Genomic DNA, 13,086 nt, shown 5'->3' on the forward strand with positions numbered 1-13,086 from the left:
CTGTTCTCTCCTACTTCCTGCATCAAGCCCTTGTGGATTCTGGGAGCAACAGAACATTTCCATGATGGGCTAAGATCCCCCCCCAGGAGAAAGGAATAAAAAATTAATGCACAGGCAGAGAGGGAATGGATCAGAATCACCACCATGGTCCCTCTTTCCTAGAATCTCTCTGGCTATGTCTACATTGCAGGCTTCTTGCACAAGAAGCTTTTTGTGGAAGAGAACTTCTGCAAAAATATCTTGCGCAAGAGCATGTCCACACTGCAAAAGCGCATTGAAAAAGTGATGCACTTTTGCTCAAGAGAGCGTCCAGACTGCATGGACACTCTCTCGAAAGAAAGCACTGATAGCTATCCACAGAATGGCCACTAGAGCACCTGTGCTTTTTTCTATAGGGTTTTTTTGTGCAAAAAGAGGCAGTTCCCTGTCCACGCACACTCGTTGAAAGAGGAATAACTATTGCGCAAAACCCTCTCTCTTCTTTTGATTTTTTTGCGCAAAAACGTGCTTGAGGTGTGGACGCGCCATGAGTTTTTCCGCAAACACTCTGTAGTGTAGACATAGCCTCCTTGTCAGTTATAGAACCATCTTGGAGGGTTGGGGGATCTATTTGATAATCCCGCCAGCTCCTAAATAACCTTAGTCTCCGAAGTTCAAGACCCCATGAATTCCCTCAATTTATAGAATCATAGACTCATAGATCACAGGGCTGGAAGAGACCTCAGGAGGTTATGAGTCCAGCTCCCTGCACAAAGCAGGACCAACCCCTCTTCATAGATCCCTTTCTGGCAGACAGCGCCTCTTTCTGGAGGGATCCCATATGAATTTAGTCATTTATCTTGCCTCAGGGTTTAAGGGGGCAGAGATCAGGGAAGATAATGGAGCAGGTAATTAAGGAAATCATATGCAAACACTTGGAAGGTGTGATAAAGTGATAGGGAATAGCCAGCATGGGTTTGTGAAGAACAAGTCATGCCAAACTAATCTGATAGCTTTCTTTGATAAGATAACGAACCTTGTGGATAAGGGAGAAGCGGTGGATGTCATATACCTAGACTTTAGTAAGGCATTTGATACGGTCTCGCATGATATTCTTATTGATAAACTAGGCAAATATAACTTAGATAGGGCCACGATAAGGTGGGTGCATAATTGGCTGGATAACCGTAGTCAGAGAGTTGTTGTTAATGGTTCTAAATCCTGCTGGAAAGGGATAACAAGTGGAGTTCCTCAAGGGTCTGTTTTGGGACCCGTACTGTTCAATATCTTCATCAATGATGTAGATATTGGGATAGAGAGTACGCTTATTAAGTTTGCAGATGATACCAAACTGGGTGGGGTTGCAACTTCTTTGGAGGATAGGGACATAATTCAAAATGACCTTAGCAAGTTAGAGAAATGGTCAGAGGTAAACAGGATGAGGTTTAATAAAGAGAAATGCAAAGTGCTCCACTTAGGAAGGAACAATCAGTTCCATACATACAAGATGGGAAGCGACTGTCTAGGAAGGAGCATGGCGGAAAGGGATCTAGGGGTCATAGTGGACCACAAGTTGAATATGAGCCAACAGTGTGATGCTGTTGCAAAAAAAGCAAATATGATTCTAGGTTGTATCAACAGGTGTGTTGTAAGCAAAACTCGTGAAGTCATTCTGCCGCTCTACTCTGCACTAGTTAGGCCTCAGCTGGAGTACTGTGTCCAGTTCTGGGTGCCACATTTCAAGAAAGATGTGGAGAAAATGGAAAGGGTACAGAGAAGAGCGACAAGAATGATTAAAGGTTTAGAGAACATGACCTATGAAGCCAGGCTTCATGAACTGGGCTTGTTTAGTTTGGAAAAAAGAAGATTAAGGGGGGACATGATAGCGGTTTTCAAATATCTAAAAGGGTGTCGCAAGGAGGAAGGAGAAAATTTGTTCCTCTTGGTTTCTGAGGACAGGACAAGGAGTAATGGGCTTAAAGTGCAGCAGGGGAGGTTTAGATTGGACATTAGGAAAAAATTCCTAACTGTCAGGGTGGTCAAATATTGGAATAAATTGCCAAGGGAGGTGGTGGAATCTCCCTCTCTGGAGATATTTAAGAACAGGTTAGATAGACATCTGTCAGGGATGGTGTAGACGGAGCTTGATCCTGCCTTGAGGGCGGGGGGCTGGACTCGATGACCTCTCGAGGTCCCTTCCAGTCCTATTATTCTATGATTCTATGATCTCTGAGGGTAATGGCCTTTCCAGTATCCATTTATAACAGAACAAGGAGAACACCAAGGCTATGCCTACACTGCAGGCTTTTTTGTTCTTGCACAAAAGCTTGCTGGGTGCACACGTGTTCTTGCGCAAGTAAACTTACAGTACAGCGTCAGAAAACAGGGTTTCTTCCAGAGGAGTTATTCCTCTCCCCATGAGGAATAAGCCCTCTTGTGCAAGAGCTTTTCCACAAGAAGGCAGTGTAGACAGGCAACATGATTTTCTTGCGCAAGAAAGCCCTATGGCTAAAATGGCCATGCGAGCTTTCTTGCACAAGAGAGCATCCACACTGCCATGGATGCTCTTGCGCAAAAGCACATGGCAGTGTGGACATGCTCTTGTGGAAGACCTTTTGCACAAGAACTCTTGCACAAAACAGTTCTTGCGCAAGAAACCTGCAGTGTAGACATAGCCCAACAGTGGGGAGGAGGGAGAAATAGTCCCATCCATCCCCTGCTTAAGACAGAGCGGTAAAAGCAGCCAGAGAGGGGTGGTGCCATGTGGAACTACCTGTAGCCAGCAAAACCGCCTTGCTGAGTGAAACTCCCTTTTATTCAGAAAGAACCCCTCGATTCCCCTCCCCCAGTAGGAAGAGACCAGGGTCACCCCAGCTCGGCGCTGAGACGAAGGACAGTGGCTGGGAAGGAGCAGAGAACAGACCCTGGCTCCCTTTAAGGCCTCACAACCCGGCCTGGTTCACGCATCCCAAATGAAGCACGTGTGTTCCCGACAGGCCCAGTGGTGCAGCTGCCCGCTGCGCCCCAGCTGTGCGTGTCAGCGCTGCAGAGCATGCCGCGTGCCAGGCACGGGACAGATCCCGGCGGGCGCTGCAGGGGCCGGGGGGAGGTCTCGCTGGGTCAGGCGAAAAGGTTCAAATCGCAGCCATGAAACCAGGGTTAGTTCTCCCGGGGGAACTGCGGCTGGTGTGGAACGGAGCAGCCGCTGCTTTGGCTCCTGTTCCCGACAGTGCCAGACATCAACATTCATATGTTGACAAACAACACCCCCTAAGGGGGGTTGCCCTTTGATTGCTTCTAGACTTACATGTCTGTGCTGGGGGGGGGCAGGTGGGAATTCGGGGGGGGGCTGCTCTGATGTGGCTGGGTTAGCAATTTAAAGGAATAAATAGGCTGGAGGGGGCGGGGAGTGATCAGAAAGATTCGGAGTAGGGCTGGGAAGAGCTGGGGTTTGGGCACTCCTGCCTCGCCGAGGAAGCTTGCCCTGCCCAGAATTTGTTAGGCGGTGAGACACTAGTTTTGGGAGGGAAAGGGAGCGTCTCCTTCTCCCACCCATACCCCAATGGAGCCACGTGGTTGCCCCCGTCAATAAACTTTGTTTCCCTTGCTCGGATGCTCTGGACGTCGTTTGCAGACTTTCCTGGTTTAAATGTGTTTACTGGGACCAAGGAGACAATCGGATGTCGTTGTCAAAGGAGCCACGCTGTTGGGGGAGGGGGGCGAATACAAAGGAAGAGCAAACGTGTAATTGTCACACAAGAGCAAACCTGTCAGTGCATGTGTGGGCAAAAATGGTTAGTCTAGAAAATTAGGCTAATACCAAGCAGTTCGGTCATTTATTTGCAAAGCTGATACGCAAATAAATGTGTTTTATTGTAGGTCAGTCAACTCGATGACAGGAGGTGACGTTTAGAGGTTAATTTATACCTGGTGCAAACTGGTTTGTAATTCACTGTTTTAAACAAACTCTTTAGCGTTCAGCAGACTTCTGAGAGATTGTCTTACAAGCATGAGCTCAGCGGGGGAGGGGCGGGAGGAGAGAGGGTGAGTTATGAAATTGCAACGTGTCTCAAACCCTCCAACTGATTCAGCTTCCCTGCGCACACGCACCCATGGCCGAAAAACAGTGAACTTAAAGCAGTCCTCCTGGCCGCTTGTTCTCTGAACTATGAGCCTGGTCAGAGAGAAATTAAATCGGAAGCATGGGAAATTAGATGAAGTGTTTTTTTTCTCTTTACTACTCTTAGACTAAAGAACAGTTACAGGTATAGAATGAGAAGGTGACTAATGTAATTAACCTGCTGTTTGTAATGATACTGCTCAGGAGGCGGGAGAGGATGATGGCATGCTTTCATGTATGTTACATTGTGCAATACTGACATGTTTTCCAATTCGGTACTAACGAGTTAGGTCTGACCCAGGAAACGTAGGTACAATGAACTACTCTGACTTCAACCAATGCACCTTTCTGTCAGATGTCGACATGAAAGGGGCATTGTGTTTTGAGATCAGGGAGTTCAATGTGCAGCAACTTTTTCCAAAAGCCCTTTTCATTGCTAATCTTTTTCAAAATGTCTGTTTGTTGGAGCAGCATTTGGTATTCCACGGAAAGCTACAAAGAGAGAGAAAGACACCCAGAGATTCAGACACGATTGGTTAGGTAAAGACAAAGAAATGAGAAGGAGGGAGGGAGTGTGGAAAGCCCACTATGTAACTCGTAGCCAGCCCGAGAATAATGGAGACCAAGCGCGTTTTAAAAAATAAATTTTAATTACCCTTCCACGTTACATTTCCCCCGTCTCCTGGGAAGAGAAACGGCTGATTGAAGTTTGGTGCTGGTCTAACTGTGATGTGAGGGTTGTCTTTGGAGCGCTGGGCACGTATAGCTGGAATGCGAAGGAGGCTGGGCTGAGAGCGAGCGAGCGAGATCCAGCTACGCCTTTCTCTCGGCTCCTAAAGCCTAGGGGAGTTACCATTTCAGGGTTCGGAAGAAGAGGGGTAAAACCAGGAAAGGACAAGTGGGAAGGCTAAACACCCCCGCCTCTTCCCTTCCTGCTCCTCTGAGCAGAGCAGGGCCACTCACATTTGTAGACACGGGGGGGGGGGAAGGATATAGGAAGTGGAAGCGCTTGCCCACCCCCCACCCCTCAGTTTCCCATCATCATCCCGGTCAAGAGGTACAGGAGCTGTTCTTCAGCACCGCGGAGAAATCGGTGCGGGGGAGCTGTCCGGTTCAGCACCACCACGTTAATGCAGTAGGTGGGAGAGGAACTAACAAGGGAGGAGAGACAGAGGCAGCAAATCCTGCAGCAAGGCACTGGTTCCCTTATTTTCAGAAGCTTTGCCAAGAGGAGGAGGGAAATCCGTCTCGATTCTCTGGGAGAAACCCCCTCCCTTGCCCACTTTACCAACAACAACCGCTGCTGCTGTGGGGGAAAGCCATGGAAGGCAAGACCTTAGCACCTGTACAGCTGAAATCAAGGGATCACAGTATACTGAGAAGTCTGGTTTGGTGGTAGGAAAAAAGAAAGGACGAAAACTAAGGAATCTGAACCCAAAAAAAGAACCAGCCACCAAAATCCAAGGAAGATAACTGAGAAGAAAAAGGATTTTCATGGCGCAGGCTGCAGAGCTAAGCAAGAAGCCTGAAGGTTGCATCTCTGCTCTTACAATCTCTAACTGTCTAGGTCCAGATAATGAGAGATTGTGTTGAGGATGCTGCTGCTGCTACTGCTGCTCCCCTGTTCACTGTGGAAGCCATCTCCAAATTAGCCATTACATATGGAAACTGGAGACCAGAATTTTAGAAAAAGGGATTAAGGCATCTAATTTTGGGGGGGTTCTCTCTTTATTATTTTTTGTTCTTTTCTTTTTTTCCTTTTTCTTTTTTCCTTTATTTTTATATGACAACCGGAACGTTTCTGATTTAAAAGGCAAGCCTCTTCCCGTGTGGTCTTTATAATTTACACTGTTTTCCGTGGGCTTTCTTACCTCCCTTTTTGATATCTCTCTATATATACCCATTATATTAGTAGTGGAATTATTATTTTATTAACACACACACCCCAAGAATCAGAAGGCGGTTGGGTATTTGTATAATGAAGAATTATGGGGCTCTTTGACAGAGGTGTTCAGATGCTTTTAACCACCGTTGGTGCTTTCGCTGCCTTCAGCCTGATGACCATAGCTGTGGGGACCGACTACTGGCTTTACTCCAGAGGGGTTTGCAAGACTAAAAGTGTCAGTGAGAACGAAACCAGCAAAAAGAACGAGGAAGTCATGACCCATTCTGGATTATGGAGAACCTGCTGCCTGGAAGGTATTTGATTCCGGACCCCCTCCCTCCCCAAATAAATCTCTCCACGTTCCACCATTTTCTCACTTCATGCTTTCCACCGTGGAACCAGGGTGGTTGGGTTAGTTGCCGAGGAAAGAAAAGGCTATTCGAGGGGGAAAACATGCTGTCTACTCTCTTCCTTTATCCTTTCCTTCTCCCCCACCCTTCAAAAAAAATCTCTCCTAATTGGAGTAATCTATGCAATGTGCACACATCAAGAAATCCTGTTAAAATCAACTGTGTGATCCGCCTCTTTCCGGATCATTATTGCCTGGGAAAGCAAGCGAAATGCTACATAACTGGTGCACTGTTGGCTATAATAGCAGAGTCAAATAATTGCTCTCCTTTGCAAATTGCTTTGATGATCATAAGTCTGGGAAGTGAGAAACATGCAAAACACCTCATAGGTAAATATCAAGTTCCCTTGCTGGAGGGGGGGACACACCTAACCCCCAATCTTGTTATGTCTAAGCAGCCTGATTTGGAAAACCCTAATGATTGCGCTCGGCTCAAGCAGAGTTCAAGAGCATTTCGTAATGTCTCTGAACAGCCACACGCTGCTGGGGTGGGTTTTGTTTTTGCGGGGATTTTTCTCCCCCGCCTGTGTGTTTGTTCTCTTGAAAAGGTTGCTGCAAAGGCTAAAAATAAATAAGTCTTTTGAACAGAAAACCAGTCTGAGCATAACGTGGGGAAACTAAACAGTAACTCGGCGCTCACAGACAGGGGCATGTCTGATGGCAACGAGAGAACCGGCACTGCAGCCAGTTCCTGGACTCAGACGTGGGGGGCGGAGGAGGGGGGAGAGGAAGAGGCAGCGATTTGCTTTGGAATCTGTGTTGTTTAGGGTTGCTCTTGGTGTCTGTGTGCATTGGGGGAGGGATGGTCTGAAAATTACCTCCTGGCAGGAGAGGGCCACTAATGCGACTGTGTGGTGGAGGGAGGGAGACACACAGCATTTCAGCGGACCGTAAAACCGTGTTTAAAAAGGCTAGACTTTAAGCAGGAGGGGTCGATTGGGGGTGGGGACCTACACAGCGAATGTGCATGTATGAACATGTCTCCACGGGTCCACCGAATTAGCCTGGATCGCTCCGATGAGGAGGAACGGGCAGTGGATTCCGCAGAATTGGTTTTCTAAAACCAGCCCTGGAGGCTTGGGGGTGGGGAGGCAATACACTGTGTATGTCCTAATGTCTCCCACCAAGCCAGGCTAACGCGGCTGTTTGGAAAGGGTTGTGGTCCGGGAAGAAGCGCGAACGCCCCCTCCCTCCCAGTTCTTGGTGCAAACGGTTGAGTGATGGCTGGACATGTTTTGAATAGCTAAGTGACTTCATTGAGCGATGCTCTGTTTGACGCATACTGCATTTGGTGCCCTTTCTCAATCCAAAGCGCTGCCTTCTCACACACTCTGCAGAGGAGCTCTATGCTGAATACTATATGCCAGCTCCCAGCCAGGAAATCAATCGCGGCAAATTAATCGGGGAGGGTTGAAACACCCCTCCCTTCCCCCACTCTAAACCCCCGCCGTAATGAAGAGCCTCCCCGGCAGCTTTCATACCCACCGGAGCAAGAGACGGCTGCTCCGTGAAGCGCTGAGCAGAGCCCTTCGCGGGGAAAGCTAAGCAAAGCGGAGCCAGGAAGGCAGCTCTAGGGGCAAGGAGCCGCTGAGGTGCCCGGGCGAAGAGGGAGATAGAGGCGAGAGACAGGGAAAGCAGGGCACGGGTGGAGGAAATATTGTGCACTCCAGTTGTGTGTGTGTGTGTGTCCGCAGGCACGTATCTATGGCTACAATGGGGTGGGGAGCAGGAGGTTGTATTTGTCCCCCACTTTTGACAGGACCTCGAAAGGCACGGGGGCCACATGTCCCGAGCTGGGACCACCGGTAGATTACACGCAGTGGGCTATTTGCCGTTAAAAGATCGTAATTGTCCCCCCCCCCCCCTCCTGTGGTGACCAGACCTCCAGATATTAGGGACTTTGTCTTATTTGGCAGTTAAACCCTGCCCCTTGGAAAAAATAAGTATTCACATTTTTCGCACTTGTTCTCCTGTCACCTCCGCCCCTCCCCCCATCCCCAAAGGTGCCATCAGCCCCTTGCACGCCCTCACTAATATGCTCTCCGTCTCCCTCCCTCGCTCTGGGCATGGGCTGCAAGGGTTGGAAAGTGCAGCCCTGCACCTGGGGCGTGAGACACAGACAGACAGACAGATGACTTGGCCCCCTGCAGGACCCCCAGCCTCAGCCTGTGCTGGTAGGGCTGAGAGCCCTGCTCCTTAGCAAGAATCAGCCCCCCCTCCCCTGTTGTATTGCTCTGCCACCAATCCTGGCAGCACTGTGATGGGCAAAGGGGGTATTTTACAATCCCAACACTAGGAGGAATTGGCCTGTGCTGGGACAACTCAGCAGTGCCTCATGCTTCCCTAGGACTGGCCTTCCCGCAGGGCTTTGTGTGGGGTTGGATTTCTTTTCCTTCCCCCTCCCTAGCTGAAGAGGTTTTGAAATCTCCTTGTCAAGCGGCTGCCTAATGGCCGCAAATGAAAAGCAACTTTGTGTTTGCTTCTCATCTCTCTGGGGGTTTTATTAGTGAGGTTGGATTCCCTCCCCTTCCTGGAGAGAGAATCAGAAATGCTTCCCTCACTCAGAATATTTGAGAGCTCGCTGTTTGGGGGAGAAGGCCTGTCCCCTCCTTCCCCACAGAGTTCACTGGGAGCATGGCACCCAGGAAGAGGAAAGGCTAAGATCTCACCTGGGACCTAGAATAGAGGATCCTGACAGTCCCTTCTGACCTCACCATTCTGTGAACTGCAGGATGAGTGGAAAGGGCAAAAATGGCCCCATGCCTGGAAACCCCCCACATCTACAGGGTGCTGGTACACTGTAGTGAGACACACTCACCAGAGGGTAGGAGTTTTTCTAGCAACTTCAGTGGGCTTGGGTCCCTCCTGTGAGATGAGGAGAGACCAGTGGTATGTGAGCAGCTACATGGCTGGAGACGTGAGGAAGCAATCGGTGTTTGTGCTCTGCTTACTGACAGACAGATGCTGGCCAGGCCACAAGCAGGAGGGAGTTGCCTGGGGCTTCCAAGGATTCAGTGAAATCTGGGTGGGAGCTAGAGAGTGGTGGAGAAGTGATGTAGTAATATCTTACGGTTGTTTTTTTTCTTGTACCCCAATGGATGCATCTCTTCTGGGTTCCTTCTGTTTCATCAATCAGTTACCACCTAGAGCTCCCTCCTCTTTCTTGCCCCTATCTACCTCTCCAGTACTTATACGGCCCAGTGACTGTTGTATCAGCCTCCATGTTCATTCTGCTTTTGGCTCTCTCCACTCATTCTGCTCCCTGCAGTGATCCACCTCCCCCATCCTCATCCTGCGGTAAGAGGGAAATTTAGTATCTCTGGCCAAGATTTCCAAAAGTGGTTAGTTATTTGGGGGAAGCGGGAGCGTGCTTTTCAGAGGCACTTTTGGAAAATCGAGTCTCTTTAAGCTGTCTGAAGTTAGGCACGAAAATATTCAAGCGCTCAAAACCACTAGTACCTTTTGGAAATCTTGTCCCTTTGTTCCACTTCTTTAAGACAGTAGTTTGGTTTCCTGCAATGGACTTTCAACCTTATACTGGAGGTCCTTCTATGCTGGAGTGATTCCACTCGCAATCTTCTTTCATGGCAGAGGGTCCTTGCCCCTTTTCTGCCAGCCCACCAATAAGCTCCTGTGTGTAAAGTGCCAGACTAGTGATGCTTTTTGATCTTCCTCCAGGTACCTCTCTCTCTTTCTCGTAGAGCTTCTCTGTCAAAGCAATTTCCCATGTCACTCAAGAATCTTTGTGCTGGTTTTCTTAACAGGTCAGAGACCAACTCTTCCAATATAAAAACCCCGCACACTTTTTAAATTGCTCACTCACCTACCAAACAGCTGAGATCTGCAAACTCCCTGCACCTATGTATCTGCCACTACTCAACACCTTTTCTGCCTTTAAGAAAGTTGCTGATCCTCCAAACCATTTTCCTCTTTGCATACACCCTTCGTATTTGTATTATTCTGAGTAATACTTCTGTTCTAACTGTAGATTTCCTTTACTAAGGACGAATTTAATCCTCCCTTTATAGAATCTTACAAACTGAAAGACAGTAGCTTATTGGGGCCTTATGAAGGCTAACTGTATGTTAAGAACTATTAGGAAAGTACTAGAAAATAAGACAAAAATATCACAGTGCCACTGTATAAAACCAGACTGTGCCCACACCTTGAAGTTCTGGGTGCCCCGTCTCAAAAAGAATATAGTGGAACAAGAAAAGTTTGACAGAAGGGCTGTAAACATGATATAGTGAGTAGAACAGCTTCCATCTCAGGGGAGATGTAAAACATTAGTGTTGTTCAGCTTAGAAAAGAAAAGTAAAGGGCTGGGAGGATATGATACAGGCCTATACAATCCTGAGAAAGTGAATTAAGAAGTGTTATTTACCCTTTCACACAGTACAAAAAACAGGGGTCACCTGATAAAATTAAAGGTAGCAGGTTTAATACAAACACGAGGAAATACTTTTCCACACAATATACAACTCACCTGTGGAACTCATTGTGCTGGGGTGTTGTCATAGCTGACAGTATAACCAGGTTTACAAAAGAACTGAATAAATGCCGGGAGAATAGGTCTATCAATGGCTATTACCCAAGATGGCCAGTAATATAATCCCATGCTCAGACTGACTTTAAACCTCTGACTAGCAGAAGTGGAAGATGGGTGGATCATAATTGCCCTGTTCTGTACAATCCCCCTGAAGCTCTGATACAGATGCTGGGTAAGATGGACCATGGTCTGACCCGGTATGACAGCTCTTATGTTCTTAAATAGAAATGAGCTGTATTTTGTATTTCTCTATTGTTATTGGCTCTGTCATGTCTTTATTATTAGAAAAGGGACAGCTCTTGGAGGCTTTTTTACACTGGGGAGGAAGGAGAAAATAGTCCAAGGAGAGAAGGCATGAGTGATGTGCGCAGGGTTAGACATCCCTGTAGATCTCACTAGTGTGAAGACAGGTAATTGAATAGATGTTGGTGCAGAAAATAATTCCTGCCTAGAGACCCTTCCCGAGGAAAATTAATGAGCTGATCTGTTTCTCTTTCCAGCTTGATATATCTGAATAGTGCATAGGAGTTTAGTGCCATTTCAGCGTTTGTGAAAAGGAAAGGTTGACAGCAACATAAAGCAGAGTGCAGACAGGCATTGGGTGAGCTTTCTCCATCCAGTTCTGGCAGCAGACTTCATCCTTAATCTGCATAGGCCCCCATTATTTCAGGTCTGGACCTCCTCGTAGCATTGTCATTGTACTTTAATCTGCTCCTCAGACTCTGGTCCTGGTTCTGATACCACTCCCCTCCCCCTCATACACACACCCCACTCTGCCAATGCAGCTTAGTTCAGCCTGTTATTCTAGCCCTTAGCTCACACAGCGTTGACAGTGCCCCTCAGTCCTGACTAGTAGTACCCCTTGCTGTTCTACTCCTGGACCTCCTCTGAGCATATGCTGTAAACAGCAACAACTTAAGTCAGGCTTCTTGTACCTTCAAGGTTCAGGATCACAGGAGGCCTAGAACAGTGCTGAGTGAGTCAGAGCAGCGGGCGATGGCCCAGCGCATAGCTGATTGCTGCTGGCTTTCCACCTGCTAAGGGGAGGGATGATCTGGACTAGCCAGCTGCTTCTTCACTGTGAAGAAGATCAAGGCCTTAGAAGTGGGGGAAGCACGATCACATTTCATTAGGGTTAAGGGACAACAGGCAAGAAGTTTGATTTTGGTGCCCTGAAGCTTTGATTGTTTTGGTTCCCCTCTAGGCTTAATTCAGAGCTGGCTGTAGATCATGGCAAGTTGTGCAGAGCTTTTATGAGGTGGGTGAATATCCAACAGGCTGAGACCAGAAAACTCATTGCATTTGTATAGGGGCTGGAACTAGGAGTGCTGCTGCACCCCCTGGCTTGAGGCAGCTTCCATCATATCCGTTTACCGTTTAGTTCCAGGGCTCTCGGCACCCCCACTACACTAATTGTTCCGGTGGCCCTGTTCATTTGTGAGTTCTCACTAGCTAGTGCTCATCTACAATGGTGAAGGGCTAGGAACGGACTTCTAAATAGCTCTAAAAGAGTAAATATGAATCCTCTTATGGAGAGAGAGTGAGCGAGCATGGAGTTAATATTGTCCTGAAATGCACCAGGAATTGCCTTGTTGAAGGGAGTGGGTGGGAAATGGAGTGGGAGGGACACAAAGATATAGTGTGGCAGCAGTAACGCATAAAGAAATTACATGGGGGATAAGATAAATGTTCTCTTTTCCAGAGATACTGAGAACTATTCCTGTTTGATGTTTCCATTTTAACCCATGCCTTTCTCTGTGCTCCCCTTCATCCATTCCATCTTAGTATTATCTAATCCACAGTTCTTCACGGGAGGGGGAACAGCAGGCAGGAGGGTTGATGAGGTTTTGCAGGAGTACCACCCTATTTAAAAGCAAAATCCCAAAGCAATGGTAACCCTGGGATCTTTTCAGACTCGTCTATCACTGCCCCTGTGTGAAGAACAGATTGCCAGCTGAACATTCCCTATTGTCTCTGGGGGGAAGCTACCATCCTCCATTCTGTGTTGTTTCTGCCCTCTAGACTGAGCAAGGCGACAGGGACTGTGCTCCTGCACATCACACAAGGTCCTGCCCACTCCGAAGGGGTCACACAAGAAAATATGCTTTGCGAGATAATTCAGCTGCAGCCCACCCGTTTCTTTT

At 47.9% G+C, this 13,086-nt stretch overlaps 1 protein-coding gene across 1 annotated transcript in view; it reads left to right on the forward strand.

Annotated features, from left to right (window-relative positions):
• The first annotated feature begins 4,922 nt into the window (after positions 1–4,922).
• CACNG2 (calcium voltage-gated channel auxiliary subunit gamma 2) overlaps positions 4,923–13,086 on the forward strand; it is a 70,493-nt gene continuing 62,329 nt past the window's right edge. The window contains exon 1 of the mRNA XM_006133803.5: positions 4,923–6,298. Coding sequence (XP_006133865.1) covers positions 6,088–6,298 — 211 coding nt within the window. The 5' untranslated portion in view covers positions 4,923–6,087. The remainder of the gene's footprint in view (positions 6,299–13,086) is intronic.

This window comes from Pelodiscus sinensis, chromosome 1 (genome assembly GCF_052426305.1).
Source record: "Pelodiscus sinensis isolate ZL-2025 chromosome 1, ASM5242630v1, whole genome shotgun sequence".
Lineage (NCBI taxonomy): Eukaryota > Metazoa > Chordata > Testudines > Trionychidae > Pelodiscus > Pelodiscus sinensis.